Source organism: Buteo buteo, chromosome 1, assembly GCF_964188355.1.
Source record: "Buteo buteo chromosome 1, bButBut1.hap1.1, whole genome shotgun sequence".
Taxonomy (NCBI): domain Eukaryota; kingdom Metazoa; phylum Chordata; class Aves; order Accipitriformes; family Accipitridae; genus Buteo; species Buteo buteo.
The window spans coordinates 57,754,540-57,782,482 of record NC_134171.1 but is presented as its reverse complement, the minus strand read 5'-3'; the positions used below and the strand labels follow the sequence as shown (position 1 = coordinate 57,782,482).

Sequence of the window (27,943 nt, the reverse complement as noted above, 5' to 3'; positions counted from 1 at the left end):
TCCCATTATACGTGTGAAAAAGCTGAAGCACAAAGAGAATTTTTAGATCAGTGTCACACATGAAGTCTATCCTAGAGCAACCCTAAAAATCAGATATTTTCCTTAAGGGTTTTGTCATTTGCCTGGCTGTGGTTTTGTGGTTTGTTGGGTTTTTTCTAAGTGTCCAGTCTATGAATACAATGTAAAACTACAATCAGGCTAATTTTATTCCCACGTCTCTCACAGTTGAGGCATCAAAATAGATCTGTCCAGGAGTTCTGTCTATAAGTGACTTTACCTGTGTTTCCTTATCGTTTGGTGTGAGAAGATAAGGTCTTCTTGCACCATCACTTCAACTGAACTGTACGCTCTTACACTGTCATATCCCATCCCTCTTCCATCTTTTAAATCAGAGAATTCCTCCTAACATCTTGTCTCTAAGCACAGACGTTTATAAAGTCTTGTTTCCTATATTTTTTTGTTCCTAAGATAATTGTTTTTCTGCACTATTTTGGCTCTGCAGAGTACATCTTCCTTGTGGATTTACACACAGCCTTTCCTTTGAATGACTTAATAGCAGCTTACTTGGTTGCCCATTCTCACTTAAGTATTTTCCCATAACTACCACCTATCCATTAAGGATAAATTTATGAATCTCTTGGCAGGTTACTAAGACAAAAGCAGTCACAAATATACACAATAAAACAAAACATGAAACGCATAACTAACAAAACCTACAAAATATTACACTATTCACTCATAATATTTTTCCCGGCACTTTTTTTCCTCTAATTAGACACTAAATTCTGTGGGAAGAGATTTATTTTTTTTTATTCTATATTGGCCTTATTTACAGTAGCTACTGTTGAAAGAGGAAAAGGAAGAAGTAATGAGTATCACAGGATTTGCAACGTAACTTAAAGACAGGATAAAGAATGTTGTCTACCTCTGGTATAAAAATCACCTTGGCTATTTAAAAGTAATAATAAACATTAAGTAAGTATACTTTTCACTAACTGTACTGTTTGCTACCATACTCTCTTCCCTTTCAACATGCACTACACAACAGTTAAGTTAGTTTCACTGAGCTACTGTGTTAACAATGTAATAAAGAGAATCGTTGGTTTAAAAACAAATGTTTTCCAGGAAAATTAAAAATAAATAAATAAGCATCCTCTTCCTTTCAGCTCCTGAAAAAGTTCTCATTTATTTGTTGATTACTACATGGTAAAATGGAACTTTTCTTAAACAGACGCATTAACATTTGAGAAACGTTCAACACAGTAAGTTGTTTAAAAACATAGTTTTCCTCCAGGAAATATGTAACTTAGTACACAGCAATATTTGTGCTTTAAGGCAGATAATGTTGGTCGTTGGAGCTATATTTCTACCCAGACCATCAATCTGCTGTACGAGTTTAGGGCCACCATTGCATCCTCAAGTGAATCCAAAGAGAAGCATACAAGCTTTTCATGAAGAGCTTCAAGCCAGAATTTCAGACAATATATCAATAAAGTAAGAGCTGTTTATGGTTTAGGAAAGTAAGACACAGACTGTGAAGAACAGAAGCCAAACTTTAGAAAGAGAGCACGCTAAAACTCGGTTATTGCAGAAAATAATACCACTGACTTAAAATTCCTTTGCAGACCTACTCCATAAAACCTCCACTCCAAGCTTCTCTCAGCAGTGTGTCAGCCCAGAAAAATCGGACCTGGTAGTCAACACCGAAACTTTTTCTTTAATTTTTTTTTCTTTTTTTTTTTTTTTCCTCCCCAAAAAGCTTAGCCGTAAGTCACCAAGCGTCAGATGAACGACACGAAGGCTACAAGTGCCTTTCCCGCCACCAACTACTGCCGGTCGCCACCGATAAACACCTCAACGCGGAGCTTCCCGCCAAGCCCCCTTCACAAACCAGCGGCCTAACGGCGAAGGGGGCAGACGCGGCCCTTCTCCGCCAGGGAGCCCAGGCGACGAGGAAGCAGAAAGCCGGGGCTCCCCAGGGCCGCGCAGAGGGCGCCGAGACCCGCCGCCCTCGCCCCCTCAGCCGCCGAGGGCCCGCTGGCGGCCGCGAGGCGGTAAGCCCCGCCCCTAACGGCTCCGTCCCCCCCCCCCCCCCCGCGCGTGAGGCGGGCGCCCACCGCCGCTTACCCCGCCCCGCCCGCAGCGCTCTCCCGGCCCCGCACGCGGACCGGCCCGGCACAGCCCGACACAGCCCGGCGGCTTCCGACCCGGCTCCGCCCCTTCCTGCGCGCGCCACGGCGGGCCCCGCCCCCGCTCCGTCCACTTACCCCCGCCCCGCCCACAGCGCGGGGCGCGCACGCCCGGAACGGCTGCTTCCGGGCCCTGGTTGCGTGGAGGGACCGGCGCGGCAGCGGACCCGGCTCCGGGCGGTGAACGGCGGCTGATCCCGTACACCCTCCTTCTCCTCCTCAGTAAGAGCGCGGCGGGCGGCTCCGCGGGGGCAGACACGACTTTGCCGGGACCCGGGAAAAGAGGGCTTGGGAGGAGGAGGAGGAAGAAGAGGGGAGACCCCTCACACCGTCAAACACACGCACACTTGCCGGCCGTTACCGCCGGTCCTGGGGCGGGGCGAGCGTTGAGTCTCCCCGTGGCGCGGGGAGGGCCCGGGCGGAGCCGGTGAGGCGAGGCGGCAGCCTCGGCCCCGTGGGTGCTGGCGTCCCGTCTGCCGGCGTCCGGGGGGACGGTCCCTCCCGGTGCTGCGGCCTTGAGGAAACCGGCCCAGGGCGGTAACGGCTGCGGGAGGGCCCCGGCAGCAGCCCCTCGCTTCGCGCCGCCTACGGGGCAGCGTGTCCGGGGCACTGGTTTCCAGCTGCGGGCGCCGATCCGTGGGGAGCCGCCCTGGGGCGGGGAGGCGCGGGCGTTTGACCCCGGTGTGGGCGGACTCGGGCGTTAGCGCCGTAACGACACCGGGAGGTGAGGGGGGGTCGGCCTTCCCTCGGCCGCCGGGACGGGCAGCGGCCGCGGAGCCGTAAGGAAGGCGGCGCGGGCCCGCGGGTGGGGACGGCGGTTCGGAAGAAGCAGCCCAAGCCAATAGAGGTGATGTTCGTGTAACGCGGGGCATGCAGCGTTCAACCGTAGTACAAGGTGCTGCTTGATTAAGAGGTGGCGGCGGCTTATTCTTTTAAGCATTTTATTTTTAAAGGGTTCCTTTCGGATGAGAGGCCTTTCCTTCGTTCTTAAGGGAAAAGTCAGGGAGATATTTGCGGCAAGTATGTTGCAAAGGATCGGGTCGTGGCTTCAGTGTAACTAATTCAGAAATTCAGTTTTAACTACAGTTTGGCTCTTCCGCAGAGAAATCACCGCGAGGATGATATGTAGGGAATTTGTAAACCTGATAAATTTCGGTAGGCCTTGAATTAGGGAAAGGTGAAAACAATAATGGACATGTAATGAATTTACCAGTGACTCAAACCAATGAGCAGCACCATCTGTTTAAACAGCATCTTCAGGTGCATTTTTGCAGAATATTGCAGCTTGGTGGTAGCAGGGATTAGCAAATCTCGGTTGCATAGGTACAATTGTCTCACTTACTTGGATAAATGTTTTTTTTGTAAAACTGATTTTTGTGGCAGCGCAGCTATTCATGAGGACAAAACCATTTTGTAGAAAGGTAAGGCAGATGTAACAGGAAAAGGGCTTGATAAAACAGGGAACTCGTGACAGAGCTCCAGTGCAAAAAGGACGTATACAGGAGGTGGAAGTGGAGACACAGGCTACAAAGAAGGAACTTAGAAATATTGCCCAGGCATGTGGGGATGGTGTTAGGAAAGCCAAAGCTAAGCTAGATTTAAAACTAGCAAGAGATGTCAACGGTAACGAGATGCTGTTTATCAGGAAAAGGATTCACAAGGAAAACATGGTGCTGCTGCTGAGTGGGACAAATGTGTTGGTGACAGCAGACACAGATAAGGGTGGGATAGTTGATGTCTTCTTTGGCTCAGACTTCACCAATAAGGTCTCCCAGGCCTTTTGCCACAAGGCAAGGTTCAAGGAGAGGAGGAACTACAAGTTGGGGAGAGGATTGAAGCGGGAATTTTTTACCTGACAAGTCCGTGGGCCCAAGGGGGCCGGATTCAAGGGTGCTGAGAGCTGACAGTGACTTCACAAAACTACTGAAAGGCCATGAGATTGGGGAGATCCCCAAGACTGGAGAAAGGCAAGTCTTAAGTTCATCTTCAAAAAGAGCAAGAAGGACAATCCAGAGAACTACAGGCTGGTCAGCCTCGCTCCTTCCACCTGTGGAAAGATCATGGAGGGAAGCCATTTGTAGACATAAGAAGGAGCAGGTGGTGACTGGGGATAGCCAGCTTGGGATCTACCAAGGATAAATCAAGCCTGACCAACTGGATTGTCCTCTGTGACAAAATAACTAGATCTGAAGATGAAGGGAGAGTGTTGGATGTCATCTACCGTGGGCTTAGGGGGACATAATGGAAGCCTTTATATACCTAGGAGGAGATTATTGAGAAGATAGAGCTAGTCTTTCTACTCGGGTGCACTGCAGAGGAACAAGAGACAGCACAACTTGGAACAGGGGAGGTTACAGTTTAAAGTAAGGAAATGAGAACAGTTAGGCATTGGGACAGGTTGCCCAGAAGGTTTGTCACATTTCTGTCTTTGGACGTTTTCAAGATCCAACTGGACAAAGTCCAGGGCCTCAAAGTGTTGACTTTGCTTTGAGCAGGAGGTTGCACAGGGTGACCACTTGGGGTCCCTTCCAAACTGAAGGATTCTGTGATACTTAAATAACGTATTGTTTGTGAGGAACAGAAGACAGCAAATATAGGGCAATAGTGTAATCTTAGAAATTTTGGATAAACAGGTTACTGTGATACTGATTGAAATATTAAAAGTACAGTATAAAAGGTGCTGCAGAATAGAATGTAAAATGAAGGATGCCAGTACTAGTAACTCCATAGCGCAAGATTTTACTCCAGTCTTCTAAAATTCTTTGGAGAAGATGTCAAATAAATAAGAACTGATTAATACAGTTGTCTGGACTACTAAAGTGTATGAGTTTTGAAGTATCCCTCATGGGAGATAACTGAGAAATTATATTGTCATGAATCAAGTCCTGATTAAGATACTAAAACAAAAACTGAAGATAGAAGTTCAGTTTTTCCTGCTTTTAAGATTTTCCTTGATCTACTTTATTAAGACTTACATTAAATCTGAAAGTGGTCTGGAAAAGGCATTGCTGGTAAATAAGCAAAATCTGCCACTGTCACAGTTATTAGTCAGGAAGAGAGAAAATCCTGAGGAACAGAAGAATCCAAAGGGCTTGGGGGGTGGGGCGGGAGTGAATTGATATTATGATGGCAAGTGAAATTAATTATTGATGAATGCAGTGGAGTGCATTGGAAGGAATTTTGTGCTATTGTTTCATGTTACTGGGTTGCAAGTTAACTGCTACCGATGTTGAAGGTAGCTGAAAAGGATATGTTAGTGAAAGTCCTTTTAATCACCAGTGTCAGTGAAAAATAAAAGTATTGGTGAGTTTATAAAAAATGGGTTTGATAATAGCATTGCAATATAAATTGAAGGTGTGCACTTTCTTGCAAAAATATCTTCCATTGTACACCTGTCTCAGAAAATAGTAGAAATAGGAGTTTAGAAACAGATGGATGAAAATATTACCATACCTGAAAACGTAATGTAAGTAGATCCATTTAACTGAAAGTTATGATGAATAAAATAATGCATGTGTAGGCATGCAAAATAATAGCTGGCAAATAAATTAAAAGAAAGGGTCTCTTACACCCTGGAAGTCTAATAGGTCTATTAAATTGGAAGACCACATATTCTTCATAGTGCTCAATTAAGCTTGTATGTATTTGGCAGAAGACAATAGTATGCTGAAGAAATGAGAGATTCAAAAAATTCTTAGATGTTTTAAGAATAACAACCCACTAATTAACTTTTTTTTTCCCCCACAGGGATTTAAGCCACTTAGAGTAGTCTGCATTGGGAGGTCACTCCATGATTGTCCATTGTAGGATTTTTAATATTGTCTCAGATACTTCAGAGAGTTTTGTTACCTTGTATTTGGTCTTGTCCATCCATTGTCAAACAGTTCTTGTACAATAGTGAAGAAGTGTCAAACAGACCTAACCTGACAAAGGTGCCTTTAGGGCTGGGCTAATGGGTTGATGCTTAGTTGCAAGAGGGTGCACCTGAGTTCCTGTCCCTGCTCCAGGAGTTGCCTGCGTATTCCCTTCCGTTACTGCTTTGTGCAACATCAGTTCTGCTCTGGGTTCAAGGATTGTAACACAGCCCTCCAATGTCACACCTGCATTATCAAACTGCTGCACAAAAGACAGCGTCATACCCACTTTTTCCCTATTTCTTTTTCCTAAACAACATTTAAACTATGTTCTGTACAAAGATTCCACTTCAACCAGAAAGTCAAGGAGAACTCTCGTGCAGAATAACCTGTGGTATCATTGCTAAAACACTGCACTGTTCTTGCTCCAAGGCTATCAAGTTGCTATATGCTGACTTCACCACCAGAGGAGCAGTTTATGAATGAAAACATGAATGAATGTAATTGGATCTTAGGATTATAAGTATCAAACCACTGTTCTGATCTGTAAACATCTGGAAAAAGCCACCACCAAAAGCAATAATTTGCCTTTCAGACCAGGCCAGTTATTGGTATTAGCCTGTTTGACAGTTGTGTTATTGTGGTCCAGTAAGGAGAACATATTTATCAATTTACTTTTTTCAGATGATGCTGTTTTTAAGATGGCTATTGATGTGTTCATCTTTCCATTAAATATACTTACCTTTTTCAACTTACAAACAGATATTTTTTTTAATTTGAAAATATATGCCTAAACTGAGCATACTTGAACTATTTAAGAAGCCCAGTTTCCTCCATTCCCATGAGAAATTTCTTGTGATGTTAGTTATAACTACCATAGCCTATGACATAATAATTTGCCCTTGACAACAGAGAAAGAATTCCTGTGATTTCATATGCAAATAAAAGAATAAATACAGTGAACCCTTTTGAAATTTGGATTTTAACAGTTCCTTTACAATAGATGTCTTTTTCTAAAGACAGCGAGAGCTAGAAATAAATCTGGGAAGTGTTACCTTCAGAAAGATGAAAACAGAATTAGTATGCTTACACTTGTTCTCTAAATACTGCAGGCATCCTGTATTGGCTGCTAATGACTGTTGAGGCTACTTGTTCCTTATGTACACAAGTATATATTCCTAGAAGAAGCCTCAGAAAAGAACGTAAAGGATTTTTTTTAACAGGGAATTATTTGAAATTTCTGAAATTAGTGTTTTAATTCTACTGTTGTCACTCAACAGAAGGTTTTGCAGAGTCCTAATTTAAGATTATATGGTACTGAAACTTGGAAGACATATTTACAGAACAAAGAAATGGGAGAGGTAACCCACCCACAGAACTCCGGAGCAGCCTGAAAATTTATCAGAGAGAGACCCATGAAAAAGGGTACATGCTTTCCACACACATTGAATTCACTTTTTGTAAACATCAGAGAGAGACGGAATTGTCTTTACGGGGCTTGCGCCGCAGTCTCTGCTTGATCAGTGAAAAAGCAGAGTAACTGGTGTGTAGTACTTACTAGCAGAAGTTCTGTGGCCACCAGCAAATGATTTGACAAGTAGCAAAGATTAAGGAAGAGAGAAGAGGCTCTTGAAGAGGATTCTTAACTCTCTGCTGGGTCCATTGATAAAATCCCTATGAAGTCTACTGTATGTTGAACTCCTTGATGATCTCAGTCAAGCGATTCTCTGGTGTCTTGTGAAAGCTCAGCATGAGATAAAGGTTCCTGGAGACTTCTAGGAAAGTGTTGAGGGAGCAGGCTGCCGCTGCTGGTGTTTTGGCCAGAGAGGTAAAAGTTCACTGCCTTGAATATCAAAAGGAATTCATCTGACAAAACCTTGGAAGCTCAGGCTGAAAAAGCTGTCCAGGCAGGGCTTTTGAACAGAACCGATGAAAGCCTTTTCAAGAATGTCTTCTAGATTACTGTATTAAAAAACAAAACAAAAACATCCTGATGCATTTCAAATGAGATTTGAAGGGATCATTAACAGTACCACTTCTCATCCATTTTGGAAAAGAGCAGGAAACTTCCCTTCCCATGTTATTTCTTAAATTATTAAGTGTTAGTTACTGATTAGGTTAGAGAGCTATCTATCTTTGTAGGGACAATTTCTGATGTAAATACAGTTCCTTAGAGCTTTTATTAAAGAAATTAACAGAGAAGGCTCCAGAGTGCAGGAATGTGTTGCTATGAAGCAAACTTTTTTTTTTTTAATTCATTCTAACCTCTTCCTTTCTTTATTCCATTTACGTTGACACTGTGGCATCTTAGAGCTCTGGTTAGTCATTGCTTGACATGAAAACCTAGGCTATTGCAAGGGGAGTTGGATAAATCACAATCTGAGTTATGAATTTTCTCACCATTTCAGCTAAATTTAAAAATGGACAATGTATTTTTTCAGATTTTTTGTTTATGTATAAAATCATATACTACTGGTTTGTATCTCTTGTATTGTATGTTACAATGAGCTGTTCTTTTCAGAAGTTTCAAAAGTTAATTTTTCTACAAGTGAGAGACTTTTCTTTGTTATTCTTAAATGAGCAATGAGACAGAAATCACTGCATGTGCAAATAATGTTAAGAAAGAGGGTGGTAATTGCTTTTCTTGAGGTTTATGCTTATTTTGCGTACTTTTCAATATTCTGTATGTATGGAATATCAAGAATACGGAATATTGATTCCATTTATATAAGTATGACGAGTTTAGTTTCTGAACATCAGATATGCCAAAGAACGAATTTGACGTCACTTCAGATGTAAAGCCAAATTCAAGTTCCCGCAGCTCTGAGATTCACAATCAGTCATTTTCTAATGATGATAGTTACTTCACATATCATCCTTGCTGTGATTTAATATCATTTCATTTTACACGCACACACAAAAAAAATCTTCTGTGAGATAGTTAACCACATGTTGTTATCCTCCATCTGAATAAAGTTGTCATTGTTTTCCTTTCCACCCACCCCCCCCCCCACCCCCCCTTCTTCCAAAGACACCACTATGGCTGCTACAGTGAACTTGGAGCTTGATCCCATTTTTCTGAAAGCCCTGGGCTTCTTGCATTCTAAGAGTAAGGACTCTGCTGAAAAGCTGAAAGCACTTCTTGATGAGTCTTTGGCCAGAGGAACTGACTCAAGCTATCGTCCATCTCAGAAGGTATTGGTATTGGAGAGCATGGGTCATTTTTGTATGTTTTTTTTTAAGCTCCTGCTATTCCTAGGTAGTCTTTTATAGCTCAAAAGAGATTCAGAAATTGAGGAAAAAGAAAAAGTAATTATGGAATGTTCATATTATAGTTCCCCTTTTATGCAACATAATCTGTTTGATTAATTGAAGTTAATGGGAAAAAAAATCTTTACCTTGTTGGTATACCAAAACCTTTAAGAGAGATATTCAATGCTATATTGCAAGTCTCGTGACTTTGTAATAGTACTTTTTGTATTCACTTTTATATTGGTTTTGGCATTTTTGTTCGTAAACTATCATACATGCTATCTAAGGTGAACCCAAATTTATGTATTTTTCCAGCTACAATCAGAGCTAAAAGGTCTTTAAAATGCAGATTATTTTTGCCACAGATAAATATGAAACAAAATAAGCTATTTACTGATAAAGCTGGATCTCTTTTTTTGAAATTCTGTTGATGAAGTCATATGAGAATGAAAACCTCCAAATGGTTCAAAGTAGAAATGATTTGTAGGCTGAAACCATTGCCATCCAATGGACAAACATTATTTTTCATATACTGAAAATCACTAAACACCTGCTAGAGAGAATATTTGAGTCTGAGGTTAGTGTATGGAAATAACCAAGCGGGGACATCCTTATGCTGCTACGTATTGCCATATGGATAATGAGGTAGTGTTCTCCCCTAGGATGCCTAGAAGTCAGCCTGGTATGTTCTAATGATTATCTGTATGCTGATACATTAGTAATATTTCATCTCTATGTGTACGTGGTTCCAAATAACTAAAAGGCACTACTACTGCTACAGCATACATCATGCTTGTACTGTGTGGTCTTTATTCAAATTGTTAACTCCCTGAAACCTAAACTGCAGTTCCCTCTAACACAGGTCTCAAAACTCTCAGATGCCCTCTATGTCAGAGCTCAAAGAAGCATTGATTTGTGGTTTAAAGAGGAAACAGGAAGCCACATAATAGTGCTAAGAGGCTTGGGAAGCCAATTCTAGTAACAGCTGGGCTGGTAGTCACCTGCCCTCAGGTGAGACTGGGGCTCAGGCCAGAAGACTGAGTGTCTCCAGTATCAGCTGGACTGCAAAGCTTAGAAATGGAAAAAACGTGTAAGAATTCCTTTCCTTGCATTCTCAGGCTGCAGGATTAATTTGTGGTTGACCATGAAATCCAAGAACAGAGTAAGGAGCACAGGATTACCACAGTCGGGCAGATGAGGAAATCCACTTCTGACTCTGGATGCAAAAAGAAGTCAGCAAACTTGGTGCGGGGGGGGTTGAAGCTCAGAACCCATCCCAGTATACAGCAGAGAATTACTCCCTTCTTACCAAGCTGGGGGGGGTACCTTGCTCGTGCACATTGGTGTGATTAATCACTCGTTTACAGACTCGCTTGCTTATTATCCATTGCTGACACTAATTGCGTCATTAATAAGAACTATTGATTTCTGTTGAGATCTCAATTTATTAATCTGGTAGGTGAATATGGACTGAGATTAAGCGGTGGTCAATATTTTACTCCATGAGGGAATGAAGTATTGATGTCTGGTGACATCGGATGTCAACTTAAATTTTCAGCTTGTATTGAATTTTGTCCTCGGAACTATCTGAAAATTTGTGTTCATTATCTCTTTGAATTTTAAAAGCGGAAAAGTTTTCCTTTTTAATTAATGTTCCAAAGAGGATCTGTCTTTGGAAAAGGAGCACCTTTTCCTCTGGAAGGTGAGTGATAAGAGAAGGTTTTAATAATTGACTCCAGCTTATACACACTAATTTGTCAATGTGATATGAAAACATTTAAGAAATGTTTAAAAAAAAAAAGAAGTGTGTATATAGATGATCAATGTTGTATGGCATGTTGTTTGCCTATCCTTTTATCTAACTAATTACAAACAAGGAAGTAACTCAAATGTAGGGTTTGCCTTCATGTTTTTTTTTCTGTTTTTAGGAAGTAGAGCAACCAAAAGTATCTGTTACCAAACCTATTTCCAGTAAGCAAGAGCCTAAAGCTTCTTCTAGTTTGCCTTCTGGCAACAGCAATGGCAAACCCACTGCATCAGAAAAGGTGAAAAAAGAAACAGAAAAGAGATCTGCTGATAAAGTAAGTAATTTTTGTTCTCTAATGAAATAACTTGCTTAATAAACTTGAAGATGTTTTAGACAAAAGCTCTCCTTTTCAACCAGTGTAAGTCAACTCATCTAATGGTGCGTAACCTATGAGCTGCATTATCCAATCATGTTGCCATTTAGGCAATCTAACAAAAGTCTTGTTATAATTATTCTGTGAACGTTTTCCTTGCTCATTGCAGGGCGGTTGGACCTTTAGATGTCCCTTCCTGTGACTCTGTGTTTTAAATATCCTGATAATAAGAGGTTACTAAAATGTAGCATGCCGAAATGTGGGATTCCTAAAGCTTTTTCAAGAATTTTGTGGCGAAAAAAAGTAGACTTGAGCTTCTAATTCATAAATATTTTGATGAAAGTATGTATCTAAGGAAAATACATTGTGTGTATGCTGTGTAAAGTACACCACCTTATACTGCTAACCTAATTGTTCCAGTTATTTTCTCATTTTAATAATATACATTAGGTTTTTGCATTTTCACATTTGCTCTCTGTATGTGTGTAATAGATAAAAGGGGATACCGCTGAAGGAGCTGATACACCAAAGAAGCCCAGACTAGAGAAGCAGGAGGCTCGTTCCTCTCCTATTACAGTTCAGACGAGCAAGGATTTATCCATGCCTGATTTATCTAGCTTTGAGGAAACCAGTGCTGATGACTTTGCTATGGAAATGGGCTTAGCCTGTGTTGTTTGCAGGTAAGTCAACATTGCTTCATTGCAATTGTGTAGTTACCTTTGTTTTTTTAAAAATTGTGTACTATTGAGTTAATGCTTCCTGTAGTTTTTATTCTGGAAATCACTTAATCACATATCCAAAATTAATAATACACTTAAGCGTCCTTCATGAATAAGAGTGATGTCTTGAAAATGGAACACTTAATGAGAAAACTAACTTTTCTTAAGGAAGAGGGCAACGGAAAAATAATAAAGCTAGCCATGATGCAAAACCCATCATGACAAATACTGATTTTTAATTACTGGAAAACAAGTTAAAATATTAATGGCTAATGCTTATCATTTTAAAAAAATCAGTTCTCTTCTGAAAACATTTTTAAGTGGTATTGTTATGAGATCTGTATGTCTTGCTCCTCTCTTCATAATCATTTGACATCAATTTACACATAGCCATGTTTTTTCAGTTAACAGCGTAAATATATCTTGCAGTCAAGACAGGTTCTTTTTACTTTTCAGTAAGGGCTCTAAAATTGGATCTTAGTAACATTCTGCTAACAATACATTTGGTGTTAACAGAAGCGTATAATACGCTTTTGAATATCCATCCTGGGATCAAAACACTCGAATCAGGATTTGGTTTCACAGATGATTTATATCTTTGTAAGTCCCCACTGCTGCCAAAAGGAACAGTTTGGCTCTCCCAATGTACCTCCTTCCCTGTCCTGTTTAGGGGGTGTATTGCCCACACAGGTTTGTGATCAGCTGAATCAGCTTCTGGATCAGCTCTCCACTTGGGTTTTTCAGTAGGTTTAGGTTTTTGTCAGTTTGGTGAGTGTAAATGCTTATGCTGGCACATGTGTGGATGCAGGAATGTAGAGCCAGGACAGAGAGGAAGGTGGGACTGGCCTTTTGGTAGCAGTATGTATTTTAGCTCAGCTTAAGTTAGTTGGGAAACTGTGCTTTATAACTTTGTTCTTCAGTCATTTCTGTGGTCAAGGAAGTGTCTCCAGTCCAGGGAGGATAAATTTCCATTGTTACAGTTAATTATACTGTTAACCAATTGTGGACTGATGAGATTTTATGTCACATTCCCATGTGTTAGCTGAAATGTTTTATTTTTTATTATAGACATTGAAAAAGGAAGAACAGTTAAAACATTTGAAATACAAAATAAATATTTCAATTTTACCTTTCTTCCTGCAAATTCCATTTTTCCTGTCTCCTAAAGGGGAAAAGCCCTGTTCAGCAGTATGTTAAAATGCTACTAAAACCTGTATGGTATTAACTTATTTGGCAGGAGGGGATAAAGAAAAGTTTTGTTTAGACAGTCTTGAGCTGCTGTGGATTATTAATTCTGCATCTTCTCTGGCAAAGGAAAACACAGGCGTGATGAGAAATGCCTACAAAGTAAAGAAGGTAAAGAAAGAAAATGCAGCTGCTGTGCCTAGCATGGCCCAGACTTTGCTTTGAAAAGCTTAGGCCAGCTATGTGGTTCCATTAGCTGTTCCACAGTCAATGTTTAACCTGGCTGCTGAAGGTGTTGCTTCTAGCTAATAGTGGTCACAAATTCATAGTGCTCTTGCAAAGGATGCATCTATCCTGGCTAACTAAAACAGCTCTCATTAACCTGATGCCAGAGGGATGGAAAAGCACAGGAGAGAAAGAAACAACCCATTAGAGAGGGGATGGCTGTGGTCACCCAATGCTCAGGATTTGTTTCCATTTTACATGAAACCTGCTGGAACAGATGACATGTGGTTCTTGACCTCCAGCTCGCAGTGGACAGGATGTTTTTCAGAGTAGTCGTGCTTCAGACTTTCTGAATCCAACACATTGATTAGACAGTATTCCACTATTTACTGCTCAGCTTTCAACATGTGGGCCCTTTTTGGGGTTGGCCATCTTGAGCCAAAATAATAACATCCCAGTATGTATGAAATATTTTACAGAGTATCCAGTGCTTTTATAACTCAAGTATGAATAGTATTAGAAAATGACATCTTTTAATAACTCATTCAGTTGTGAATGAAAAAATCATGTCCAATTGCAGAGTAGGCAGGGTTCATAGCCAAAGGGTTTATATTTATGTTGCTTTAGAAGACAACAAGAACCTGGCTGTGGGTTCACAAATGCAAGAGTGCTTTTAAATATTAACTATTCCTTTTTTATAGATGTAAAAACTAAAGTAGAGACATTAAATGTTTCTTCAAGATTTGCCAAGTGTCAAATGTATTTTCATGGTGATTAGGAGTACTAAATGTTGATGCCTGTGGTGTTTTTCTTTTTGTTCTTTTATACCAAGTTAGGTATAAGGAGAGAGGGAGTATTAAAATAACCTCACCCTCTCCAATACCTGTAGATCTTAGAAAAACAAGACTCATCAGTTATATGGCTTCTCAGTTCTTATGAAGAAGAAATACTACATGCAGTTTGCAGATGATAGTGAACTCTGTCTCTCAAAAAAAGCAAAAAGTATATGTCTTTAAAAAAGCCTGGTTTTGAAGGAACAACCTTATTTTTTATTAATACTTTTTTGTTTGTTTTCTGAAGGTAAAAAATCATTAGGCTTGTTTTGTGGTTAACATTTAAAAATAACTCTGGTTTAACTTGTTTCTGGGCACGAAGAGTTCATGTTTTTTTAATCAGTCTGGGATTGTTCTTTGTAATTTTAAAATAGGGTGAGTCTCCTCCCTTGAGACATGGGGTTGAAACATCAATGCTTGTTCTGACACAGTTTATTTAGGAATAAGAAACAAACCAAATGGCTTTTGAAATATCCTGCATCTAAAATAATGGGCCCTGGAATTTCAGAAAGGTTTCTCCCTCTGTTTTTAAATAGCCTGTTTAAAGGAGAAATATTTCTTAGAAAATGTCCTAGTATTCATATGGACAATACCTTCAGACATCATTTTCCTGTTACATAAAGAAATAAGGTATTACCTTTCCCCACCCATCTACAAATAGAGTTTCCATGGTTACCTGGGTACCTGCTCCTCAGGGATATGAGCAAAAGCAGCTTAGCAATTAAATAGCTTGATTTGTCATCTGAAAGAAGAAATCATTAGGAAAATGGTATTTGGCTAATTCACAGACATACTCCCAGTCATGTGTATATCACTAATTTGTCATTTATACAGCGTGATTACTTTCACCAGAGGCCCACACAAAATTAAGTCCTCATCACCAGCTTACACGTTTGCTTCAAGGCAGGACTGCACAGTTAATCCTTGCTATTCCATCTTTCCATGATTCTGGTATTATCTTGACTTCCAAGTGTCTGTCTGTGTAGTAGGGACCAAAAGGATGGCTAATAAAATGTCTTTAAAGTAGTATATAGCTTGGATGATGATGCTTTTAAATTCTGTAGTAGAAAGCACTCTTACAGGCTTGTCATTGAGAAATTATTTGTTCTTGAACTGTAATGCTCTACAGCCTACAGCAAAATTATCCAAATGTAGACTAGGATAATATAATGAGGAATTCATAATTGGTATACAGTGAGGTATCCATAAAATGCCCAGATGAAGCAAAGCAGGTGAGACTTACATTTCTAGCATAAAAATCAAAAGGAGAAATCAAGTGTCTTATATACATGTTTAACAGTATAGAAGTTTTAGATTTTCTTGAAAGAAATTACCTTTTAAAAAATACAAAATTTCTAAAATATTAGGAATAACTCATACAGGAAGAAAAGGAATATATTTCATTTGCCACAGGTAGAAAATACATGTGAAAGCAGAAATATTTTTAGTTTTTATCTTAAGCCTTGCAAAATTTGTAACAATTGGATAATCCTTTAAGTGCTTTCTTCCATAATCTGTTCTTAACTATTTGCTCTGCAGGCAAATGACAGTTACTTCTGGGAATCAGCTAGTGGAGTGTCAGGAGTGCCATAATCTCTACCACCAGGATTGCCATAAACCTCAGGTGACAGACAAGGAAGTGAATGATCCTCGACTTGTATGGTATTGTGCCCGCTGTACCAGGCAGATGAAGAGAATGGTAGGAGTCAGTTTTTTTGTCTCATATGAGCACTATTTGAATACATCAGGCTATTTCTAATACATGAGAGTATCTTATGGGTTGCAGATCTGTTTGGAAGCATGTTGGAGAATCATTTTTCTCAGCAGTGCTTCCCTTACTGTAGCTGTGTTTTTTAATGTAGCATCTCAAAGAGTATTCTGTAATGTGCTGCTTAAACCAAGCTTTTTTTAAAAAGCAGAAGTTGAGTGAAGAAGAGTGAAATAGGATTATTTACTACTTGGTAAACAGTAGTTGAAAACTTTTTTTTATTTCAAGTGATACTCAGTTTTTAGTACATGTCTACCCAATATCCCTACAGTTTTAGTTTTTTTCTCAGCTTTGGACATGAATGGTTGTATTCCTGTAAGACAAGACTGCAAATTTATGTCCAGATCTTAAGTGTTGAGTGTTCTCAGGCTCAACTATAAGCTGAGGGTAGCACATTCCAGGAAAAAAAATCCCTTTGTTTTGATTGATCTGCATGTTAATTTCTTGTCTAAGGAGACTAATTATTTCTGATCCCACAGGAATCCCACTCATCTCATTATGAGAAACAAAGATCAGAGTAAGAAAGCATCTTTGGGTGCATAAAACATTAACCATTAGTTCACACAAGTTTAGTTCCGACATTTTAAAATCAAACCCTTTTATACAACAGAAAATGTGTTCTGTTTTGGAACTGTTCTGTGATAACTTAGCAAATTATCTGTTGAAATGGCTCTACTAAGAAACAAGAAAAGAAGGCAGTGTAAGATCCTGGCCTAGAAGTTATCATCACTGACTGAAATACATGATTATTCTGATGATCATCAGGCGTTTGAACTCAGAGGAGTGTTTGCTTGAGGTCAGTTACTGCACAAGTTAGCCATTGCAGCCATTCAACATGCCCTTTCCTTTTTTATGTTTCAGCATAAACTCTACCATTTTACCTGCCACTTAGCAGACTCTTGCAGCCTGCATCCCAGTACTGCTGGATTATGTCCCTGTCTTCCTCAAGTTCACCTGTCTTTGCCTTATTTCTGTGGAGGCCCAGTGCTTTCCTGTTCCCTAAGTGTCAACACTGCTGCTCTTTCCATGCTGAAGTAGCAAGTCCTGTTCAGTATGCCTTTTGGCTGGACTCTGTCCCTAGTAGCATACTCAGCACTACCTCCACATCCCCTATTACTGTATTTCTCGGGCACCATTCAGCTTGAAATTGTAAAGGCTAGACTGCAATCTGATAATGCTCATGCTTTTTTGTTAACAGTCAAAACAGTCAATGTTATGGGGCCCATGACTTATTTGTGGGTTTTTTTCCTACCACTTACGCAGGCTCAGAAGACACAAAAACCACCTCAAAAACCAGCTCCTGCAGTGGTTTCAGTTGCACCAGCTGTGAAGGATCCGTTGGTCAAGAAGCCAGAAATTAAGTTAAAACCTGAGACCCCACCAACTTTTCTAGCATTCAAGAGAACTGAAGTCAAGGTAATGTAGTTTAAATTTTCCAGAGGAGGAGTTTGCATTTCACTGCATAGATTATTGTTTTTTCAGTTAGACCAATCTTTTCTCACAAGAACCATGAATGAAAATAGTGTGCTATACTATGTGTACTGAGTAGTACCATAGCATAGCATAGTGTTTTGCATTAACACTAAAAGAGTGGGGTGGGAAAACCCTCAATTCAACTGTAAGTCCCTAAAGCAACCAGCTCTTGATGGTGGTTTTTTGTTACAAGGGAGAGAACAGAATTTACTTTACGGATTTTTTTTAATATTTTATGCAAGTAGAAATTCTCATAAATTCTAGCAACCCAGAAAGCCAACTGTATCCTGGGCTGCATCAAAGGAAGCGTGACCAGCAGGTCGAGGGAGGTGATTCTGCCCCTCTGCTCTGCTCTGGTGAGACCCTACCTGGAGTACTGCCTTCAGCTCTGGGGCCCCCAACATAAGAAGGACATGGACCTGCTCAAGTGGGTCCAGAGGATGGCCATGAAGATGATCAGGGGGCTGGAGCACCTCTCCTATGAGGACAGGCTGAGAAAGTTGGGGTTGCTCAGCCTGGAGAAGAGAAGGCTCCGAGGAGACCTTGCAGCAGCCCTCCAGTACTTAAATGGGGCCTACAGGAAAGATGGGGAGGGACTCTTTAACAGGGAGTGTAGTGATAGGATGAGGGGTAACGTTTTTAAACTGAAAGAGGGTAGGTTTAGATTAGATATTAGGAAGAAATTCTTCACTGTGAGGGTGATGAGACACCAGAACAGCTTGCCCAGAGATGCTGTGGATGCCCCTTCCCTGGAAGTGTTCAAGATCAGGTTGGATGGGGCTTTGAGCAACCTGGTCTAGTGGAAGGTGTCCCTGCCCACGGGGGGAGGGTTGGAACTGGATGATCTTTAAGGTCCCTTCCAACCGAAACCATTCTGTGAATTGTATAAAAGATATGATTTGCTCTCTGTGATCAAGTAATATATGCATATTTTGATAGAAGGCTTCTCCTCATGATAATAGTGGACTTGGCAGTGCTGGGTTAACAGTTGGACTCGATCTTGAAAGTGTTTTCTGGCCTAGATGGTTCTATGATTCTGTAATAGGGAAACTCTAGCTGACTCTGAGAGACCTAATTTAGGAGGCTGCTGCTTCTTATATATGTTGCCTCATGTTTCTGTTTCTCCAAGTTATTTAATAAATATTGTCACAAGTTGGTCAAAGGTGGTAAACCAGAAGCAGTGTAATAAATAACATAGTAGTCTAACAAAGCATGACCTTTACCTAGGAAAACACATTTTTAACTGAGAATCAAAGCAGTTATTCATGTGCTTACAGTTATGTTTGCCATTGCTCTGCCTGGATGAAAACCATCATGAATAATATGATGGCTATTGCTCAAGCACCTACACTTGTGAATAACTTTTTTCACTTCAGCAGAGTTATTTCTGTGCCTAAACAGGTTGTAAGAGTGAGGCCCAATTTCATCCATCATCTTTACTGTTTAGAAACTGTCTAGATATATTATAGAAGGAGTATTACTCGAATAGAGGGGTTTAATTTCCATTTTGACTCTGGCGGTTAGTGTAACTCTGGTTTTATAATTCAATGTGTGTAGTATCCCCATCTGAAAACTGGCGATTACAGGGTTTGAGGTGTGGGAACTGCAGTTAATGTGGTATAGCACTTTGCAGGCAAGGAAAACCAGGTTTGCAGTAAGTTTGTCTTTTGCAGTACCTGAATGGGAAGACTACAGGAAAGAAGTCCAGTGTCTTTGTTTTGGTTTGTTTTTTTTTTTAAATTGTATCTATGGTACAGGCTGCTAAGAACCAAGAGGAGGGAAGGGAAGGAAAAAGTTTAGACACTGCTACTTTGACCAAAAGACTGTAATAAATGCAATACTTAATGGCTCAGTGTCTGATTTTTGTCTGAGCATCTCCATCTTGTTAAAAAGTGACACCAGCTAACGACAGTAAACAATAAAAGGTGGTGGCTTGCCTCGCTTTTTTATGCTTCACAAATCTGGGGAATTTGTAGTTACTTCAGTTAAACCATCTTTTAGACTTTAAGGGGGGGATCACAATGCCATATGATAGCCTGCTAGCTGTATAGAAGAAAGGGAAGAAAAGGTAATGTTGATTTTATGTGGCTGGGAAATTGAAAGTTGGCTGCAGCTGGCATCCTTTCCTTTTCTTGTAAATACTTGAACAGTAGTGACCAGTGATGAAATATTGTCCATTGGGTGTTCCTGAGAAAAGAACTGAAGCAGAGCCTAAATCTATTCCTGCTGTGATGTGTTACACAAATAGGTTCTGCTATAATAAGAGTGCTTTATTTATTTTAGACCTCAGCGGCAATTTCGGGGAACTCAGCCAGTACAAGTGTTTCCTCTTCAGCAACCAGTGGTCTTACAGGATGGGCTGCTTTTGCAGCCAAAACCTCCTCTGCCAACCCATCAACTGCCAAACTGGGATCAACAGCACAGAGCACCAGTGGGAAACCTGCAGCTTCTTCAAATAACCAGAAACCTGTGGGTTTGTCAGGGTTGGCAACTTCCAAAACAGGACTAGGGTCAAAAATAGCTTCTGCCAACAACAGCACAAACCCTGTTCAGCTGAAACCTCTTCCACCTCTGACACTGGGGAAAACCACTCTTAGCCGTTCGGTAAGCAGTGACAACGTCAGCAAAGTAGGTCTTCCTAGTCCCAGCAGTACTACGCCAAGCACCAGCAGCCAAGTGAGCAGTGGGAATGGCAACAGCGGGACTGCAGGTAACAGCGGGGGCAGTGCAAGCAAAACCACAGCAGATACTGGTAATCAGTCAACCTCCCTAAAAGGCCCGACTTCTCAGGAATCTCAGCTCAATGCTATGAAAAGGTTACAAATGGTCAAGAAGAAGGCTGCTCAAAAGAAACTCAAGAAGTAGTATGGCTGCTTGCTAATTTTGTTCGCTGTGTTCTGTGAAACAGCAGCATTGGTGTTTTCTTAAAGAAAACCTCCCGGTTACTGGACTGAAACAGTAGTTAAATCAGGGAAGCCCAAAACCTATGTTATATAGGAGGTCAAACTTTGATAATCCTAGTATTCCTTCTGACTTTGCAAATCTATGAATTGAATATGTTGCAGGAATTCACTATTATATGCTCCTGTTTTTTAGCTCAAAGCACTGAAACTTGAAATTGTAAAAGTTGGGTATTTTGGAGTATAAAAAAAAAAACAAAACCAGATTTATGTGGACACTTAATAAATTGAACTTACTGAAACTGTCATTCTTAAATGTTATTAATAAAAGTATTCTTAATCTGGGAAATCATTGCCGCTTTTCTTTCACCCCATTTTCCAATACTTAAAGTGCTTCACCTGTTCAGAGTTGTCTATTGTGTGGAGTTAATGAAGTTTATCCAAAATTAGACAGTTCCTTATAGAAAAGATATATTTTCTTTTAAATTTCAAAAATTAGTGGTTAAACAACATATTCTATTTAAAGTGAGAATTTTAAGTGGCCTGTTTTGGTTTTCTACTGTTGTGGCTTAACCCCAGCAAGCAACTAAGCACCACACAGCTGTTCACTCACTCCCCCCCACCCAGTGGGATAGGGGAGAAAATCGGGGAAAAGAAGTAAAACTCGTGGGTTGAGATAAGAACGGTTTAATAGAACAGAAAAAAAGAAACTAATAACTATAACACTAATAAAATGACAGCAGTAATAATAAAAGGGTTGGAATATACAAATGATGCTCAGTGCAATTGCTCACCACCTGCTGATCGACACCCAGCTAGTCCCCGAGCGGTGATTCCCCCTGCCCCCACTCCCCCCAGTTTCTATACTAGACATGACGTCCCATGGTGTGGAATACACCGTTGGCCAGTTTGGGTCAGGTGCCCTGGCTGTGTCCTGTGCCAACTTCTTGTGCCCCTCCAGCTTTCTCGCTGGCTGGGCATGAGAAGCTGAAAAATCCTTGACTTTAGACTAAACACTACTGAGCAACAACTGAAAACATCAGCGTTATCAACATTCTTCACATACTGAACTCAAAACATAGCACTGTACCAGCTACTAGGAAGACAGTTAACTCTACCTACAGTGAGAAACTTCATGGGTCATCGTGGTGGTGGTGGTATAATTCTCTGAGGGAGGAGAAAAGAGCATTGGCAGAAGATAAATGGTCCTTAACCTGTAAAAAGAGTGGAAGAGTGCCAAAACAGTTTTCAAGCTTTCTTAATCTGTAAAGGCCCTTAATATTGTCCTGTTGAATATGAATGGAAAATAAGTGGTAAGCAGTGTATATATTAATTAAAAGCAGTCTGATTGAACCGCATTGTTTTGATGATGTGAGAGAGGGAAAAACAGAAGAAAATGAAAGGAGTTGTCTTAGGTGTCAGTAAGTTAGCTTCCTTTCTGGCACACCTGAAACACATAAGAGTTTTTGATGACCTAAGTATTCCATGCTGTTAAGTATTGCTATAAAATTCACAAGCCTTGCATGTGTCAAAGTAGTATTGCTTGCCAACTTATCTTGGAAAATTAAGCCTCTAGTCTCTTAACTGTTCTACCATAGCGTGTATGATTATTATTTAAAATTATTGCTTTCTTATACAAGGAAGTAGCAAAGGCAGAAATCTCTTTAGTAGTTAGTGACAGTGTTGGTAGATAAAAACCCTTTTCTAGCGCTGTCGGGTAGTTTCTAATGGAGGGAGGGGTTTGTTGCTTTTTTTAAAAATGTATCTATTACAGAGTTTTGAAATCAGTTGGAAAACCTTTTCTAGCAATTTCTGTAGGAGATAGAAACAAAAGTAGATGCATACAAGTGCACGTCTTCTTTCATGATACTCAAAGTAGCAAATGAATTGCTTGTATTCTAAAAGTTCCATTTCTTTCCCCTTCCCCTCAGTGATTTGTATTTCAGAGGGAAGACTCTGCTCATGTATGCTTTCCCAAATCTGCTGGAAGACCCTGTATTTGAATTTACTGGCAAGTATTACAGAATTTATTCTAAGTGGATATTGGTGTTGGGTCTTTCAAGGCTTGTATGTAGATGGGTTTAAGCCTGGGGAGAAGGGTTGGATTTCAAGATGCAATTTAGAGAGAAGGGCCAGGGCATGTTGGAGTTTTAAAAGAGTCTTAAGCTTATAGAAAGTTGATTTTGATCTCTTGGCTGCAAAAACATACTCACAAAGAAATGCTAGGACACAGACCCTACCCAGCTGTATTGTGGTACCTGTTTTATCCCTGGAGTTGTAATTAGACAGAAGGAAAACTACAAACCACCACACCAGTTCTGATGTTGCACAGTGTTGGATTCGTATTAATCTAAGACCCGTGGCAAGCTCTCTGCTTGGGTTTCTGGTTGGGTAGCCTGCCAACAGTGTCTGAAGGCGCAAGGGCCAGAGTTTGGAACTTGGGAGGCCAAGTATTAGGATCCATGTAACCTGGAACAGGGATCCTGATATGCCACTGTCCCTCCCATATAGCATTTATGGGACAAAGGATTTGTTTGATTTGGGCAGGGGTCAGAGGTATTCAGAAACCTTCTTCCTTTCTCCTCAACTCACTGACTTCCTTCCCCCCCCCAGTTCCTTTGTGCATTTGCAAGTATCTGAAATAGTGATATAAAGTATGTTAGCTGTTAAAATAGGTCAAAAATATTTGTAATAGCATAAATATTCAAGCAGAAGAGATTGCTTAGAGATCTGAATATTTTCCTTTAGCCCTTCATGAAAATGAAGGTTCATGTTTTGCTTTCATAAAGAATAATGAAAAAACCTGGGGTTTTAACCCTGCATAAGAAAAGTTTTCTTGTTACACTGAGTGACGTATTCCACACAACTTTCACAGGAACTGTCCTATATGTGTTTACATTTAGTGTCTCAGTTCCAGGAGCAAATGAAGTAGATGCCACAGGATTATTGCGAGAGGCTGTGCCAGGGCAGAGTTAGATCCAGACAGCAGCAGTGTCCAAGGTGACTTGTATCCTAGCAGCATCTTGAGTCCGCTGCCTAACTGTTAATAATACTATGAACTTGAAGCAGGGAGTGTGGGGTGAGGAAGGGGAATTTGTCTCTGTGTGGGGGTATTGTTCAAGCTGAATACGTTAAATTCCCACTTCCAGGGACTTGGGTGGGATCAGTTTGTCTCTTCATTTTGCAGAACATAAGCCCTCTCCAGCCCCAGCATGGTCTTGCGCTTAGCCCAGTTGCCCTTACAAAGGAGGTTTGTAGGCACTGTGACTTCCTCTCGGGAGCTTCCTGCAGAGGCATTCATGGCTTTTTCCTAACTAGACCTAGCTCTTACACCCACAAGCCTCCCTTTAGCTATTTCCACGTATCCTGGTGGATTCTGTTACACTCCTTCACACCCGTCCCAACCACGTGCGGGTTACACTTAATGTTTTACCACCGCCACTAAGACAGGTAGTTGAGAAAGTATCAGGTCTTCCAGCTCCCCGCTCATACCTCTGAGCTGTTCTTCATAGCTTGTGCTCCCTCTCTTCGTCCCGGCTGCTCTGGGTTTTGTTCAGCTCTCAAGAACTGGCTCAGGATGAGCACTGGAAAAAGATCTTGAATCTTCTGTCTGTGACCAGCACTCAGCAATCCTCTCTCCATTCCTTCTGTGATAAGGGGAGCATCTCTAAACGTGAAAATGTCTCAGACTGTATTGGGTTTGCATGGCAAGGTTTTAGTAGCAGGGAAGCTACAGGGGTGGCTTCTGTGAGAAGCTGCTAGAAGCTTCCCACATGTCCCATAGAGCCAATGCCAGCCAGCTCCAGGTCAGACCCACCGCTGGCCAAGGCCGAGCCAACCGGTGATGATGGTAGTGCCTCTGTGATAACATATTTAAGAAGGTGGAAAAGTTGCTGTGCACGCACAATGGCCCCTGGAAGAGAGAGGAGTGAGAACATGTAAGAGAAACAACCCTGCGGACACCAAGGTCAGTGTAGAAGGAGGGGGAGGAGATGCTCCAGGCGCCGGAGCGAAGATTCCCCTGCAGCCCGTGGTGAAGACCATGGTGAGGCAGGCTGTCGCCCTGCAGCCCATGGAGGTCCACGGTGGAGCAGATCTCCACCTGCAGCCCAGGGAGGACCCCACGCTGGAGCAGGTGGATGCCTGAAGGAGGCTGTGACCCCATGGGAAGCCTGCGCTGGAGCAGGCTCCCGGCAGGACCTGCAGACCCATGGAGAGAGGAGCCCACTCTGGAGCAGGTTTTCTGGCAGGACTCGTGACCCCGCGGGGGACCCACGCTGGAGCAATCTGTGCCTGAAGGACTGCACCTCGTGGAAGAGACCCACACTGGAGCAGTTTGTGAAGAACTGTAGCCTTTGGGAAGGGCTCACATTGGAAAAGTTTGAGGACTGTCTCCTGTGGGAGGGACCCCACGGTGGAGCAGGGGAAGAGTGAGGAGTCCTGCCCCTGAGGAGGAAGGAGTGGCAGAGACAAGGTGTGATGAACTGACCCCAACCCCCATTCCCCATCGCCCTGCACTGCTAGAGGGGAGGAGGTAGAGAATTTGGGGCCGAAGCTGTGCCAGGGAAGAAGGGAAGGGTGGGGGGAAGGTGTTTTAAGATTTGGTTTTATTTCTCATCATCCTACTCTGATTTGATTGGTAATAAATTACCAACACCAAGTCGAGTCTATTTTGCCTGTGATGGTAGTTGGTGAATGATCTCTCCCTGTCCTTATCTCGACCCATGAGCCTTCCATCTTATTTTCTCCCTGTGTCCAGCTGAGGAGGGGAGTGATGGAGTGGCTTTGGTGGGCACCTGGTTTCCAGCCAAGGCTAACCCACCACACAGACTTTTGTGGTTAGGTGAAAGCTACAGCCTTTCTTGGCCATCCTGTATTTTAAGTATGTGTAAAGCTGATACATGCAGCCTTACATCTTTTCCCTTCTCCACAATTAAGCTTTAGGCTGAGGTTCCTTAGACATCCAAAGGAATAGTTTCATTTACTTAGGATTGCCTTAGCTACCTGGAGAATTTGCATACTTTTTCAACTATTATTTCCTGTGGATGGAAAAAAGAAGGCTTTGTCTTTGTAGTGCCTGTGGCTTCCAGAGAGATTTAAAAATAACAGCATGAGGAGGAGGAATCCAGAACTTCTATTGCTTTTCGATCAGCCCATCCTTTTTCCTCTAGCACAGAAGGTTTTTAATGGTGGTATAGTAGGAAAAGACACTGAAGCAGTTTCCATTAGGAAACAGAAGACAATATTTTCTTCCTAAATGTTAATCAGAAGAAGGTTGCCTATGCTATGAAATAGAGTGTGAAGACAGATTCTTTTAACGGCTGGAGTGCTCCTATGTTCAAGATGTTAGCTGCCTCTGTCTTGCCTCTGAATATACATATAGTTTTGCTTGCGAGAGTTCAGGAGCTTACATCCGAACTGTGCAGATTACTTTAGGTACCACATATGTGATGAACAAAGAAAAAAATGGATCTTTGTTTTTAAATTGTGGCAGCTAGTGATACTTAAAATACCTCTGAGACCCGATTTAAGTGTATCCTGATGTTTTTCTATCTATAACTCTGGCATGGGTTGACTGTAGGTTATCTATCTCCTATTAATTTAGAATAAAATGACTTATGCTATACCTTTTACGCATGCCTGTCTTTTCCCTCTAATAAGACCAAGACTAGCTGGACTTTCTGATATCACTGTATTAGGAAAATCTGCAATAGAGCTGCAATTTGTATCAGCAAAAGACTTTCTTCCACTGTAACTTTCCTGGCTTCCTAAATGAAATATAAAGTCTCCTTCTGTTGGTATAAAAATGTCAGTTAGGATTGTGATTCTTTGAAGTATTATATCAGGAAGGATTTACAGCATAGACCTGGTCTTTTAAATCAAGTGTTTAGCTTGAATATGTAAGATAGGCGCTGCTGAAAAACAGAGTAGATTGAAGGGAACAGTTGCTTTCTGCTTTGAAGTTATAGTTAGGATGGAATTAACAACTGTATTTTCAGGAAAGGAGTCTGTTCTACAGGATTTTTTGACTGAATTTGCACGTTAGGTTGAGGAATCTAGTGTAGGGCAGAAATAAGGAAGGCCTCTCTGAATTTTGAGAAGCATACCTCATATTTAGAAAAAATAACTGGAAAATAGTCCTGTGATTTTTCTCTCCCCAAAGCAAATTGCTCTGTGATTTACTATAAAAATAGCTACTTGACTTTCCTTATCCATTTTATAAATTTGTATGGTAATAGTTTACTTCCACTTTAATATGATGTTTTTTCATAGATGGCCAAATTCTGATAGCCTCAGTAATGTGAAACGATAGGTTACTCTGGTTCCATGAGTGCTCCTTCTGGACGGACTAGGGCATGCTGTGGTGATACCTGGGTCTAAGAGGAAAGATCTAAGACAAAGTTCTGTAACTTATTTTAGTAACACAGGCTTTTACTTATTACAACCCATGACAGACCTCTGGCTGGACACAGCAGTAAATAACGGTCATGACCTCAGGAGCAGCTAGAAGAGAACAGAACTAAGCTGACATTTGGAAATTTGAAGTGTATTTTGAAGCTTGCTCAGTATTTTGATAGTGTTTGATGAGTTCTAGTATACTGATAGGTAAGCTAGGATGCGTACTAGAAATGCAGCATTTTATCTGAGGCAACTATTTCCTCTGCTCTGCTAATTTTGCAGTGATGCTTTTTATAGTTCACAACAGAAGGCAGATCTTGGATAGCATAAAAAGCTCTTTGCTTCTGGAAAAAGTCTTGTTTACAAAAAAAGAAGAAACATATCTTTACAAAAATAGTTTTTTATTATTACAATAATTTAAAAGAAGATTGTTTTCACCATTTCTGAACAAACAATATTGTAAGAGGAATTGTCAGTAATAGATCCACAGGCACAAGGATTGTCATGGCTGTGTTTCCTGTTGCAGGTGTTAGGTCCACTTCACATATCTGCATTTTTACAAGCTATCTTTAAATGACAGCAAAAGTATACTTTAGCATTTGAAGCAGGTAATTACTCAGTGAAGCTTCCTAAGATGAAAAGTCAGAAGGAATAATTCTTCAATCTGTGTTTGCATTGAAAAGATGAATCCTTAATGTTCACGAGCAACATCCAAGCAGAGGGAAGCTGGTGAAGCACACAGGTGCCAGAGCTCAGAGCCAGAGACTCTGTGCTGTTCATTGGCTTGGACATTTTCTGGCTTCCAGGTTATCAATGGCAACACTTAAAAATATTCCCTGAATGGAGAAACACTTCAGTTTGAGTGGACCCAATTTTGGAAGTACTTGTACATGCTTATTGTCACAACGGTTCAAGTAAGTAAAACATCTGAATAAATGCAAGATCAGTCCATTAAACTGCAGCCTGTCCCTGCTTCAATCAAAATAAATTAGTTTTGTTATTAATCAGAATAAGAAAACTCTTAGA

The 27,943-nt window shown here is 41.0% G+C and overlaps 2 protein-coding genes across 3 annotated transcripts in view; one reads left to right on the top strand and one right to left on the bottom strand.

The window, feature by feature from the left end:
• The window catches only part of GSTCD (glutathione S-transferase C-terminal domain containing), a 71,669-nt gene extending 69,297 nt beyond the window's left edge, over positions 1 to 2,372 (bottom strand). The window contains exon 1 of one of the 2 annotated variants that reach the window (XM_075032371.1): positions 2,268 to 2,372. The gene's annotated coding sequence lies outside the window, so the exon portion shown is untranslated. Of the gene's footprint in view, positions 1 to 2,127; positions 2,218 to 2,267 lie in introns of those variants that run through there. The other variant, XM_075032349.1, reaches the window with a different exon arrangement.
• Positions 2,313 to 20,867, top strand: INTS12 (integrator complex subunit 12). The gene is made up of 7 exons (XM_075032385.1): positions 2,313 to 2,411; positions 9,075 to 9,238; positions 11,224 to 11,376; positions 11,908 to 12,095; positions 15,917 to 16,076; positions 17,409 to 17,561; positions 19,902 to 20,867. The coding sequence occupies exons 2-7, from the start codon at positions 9,083 to 9,085 to the stop codon at positions 20,481 to 20,483; spliced, it is 1,392 nt and encodes a 463-aa protein (XP_074888486.1). The 5' UTR covers positions 2,313 to 2,411; positions 9,075 to 9,082; the 3' UTR covers positions 20,484 to 20,867.
• Positions 20,868 to 27,943: the final 7,076 nt, after the last annotated feature.

Coding starts and splice junctions, on each gene's coding strand:
- INTS12 (XM_075032385.1), top strand. CDS start 9,083: ATGGCTGCTACAGTGAACTTGGAGCTTGATCCCATTTTTCTGAAAGCC. Junction 11,377..11,907: donor AAAAGAGATCTGCTGATAAA/GTAAGTAATTTT, acceptor TGTGTGTAATAG/ATAAAAGGGGATACCGCTGA. Junction 17,562..19,901: donor TCAAGAGAACTGAAGTCAAG/GTAATGTAGTTT, acceptor TATTTATTTTAG/ACCTCAGCGGCAATTTCGGG.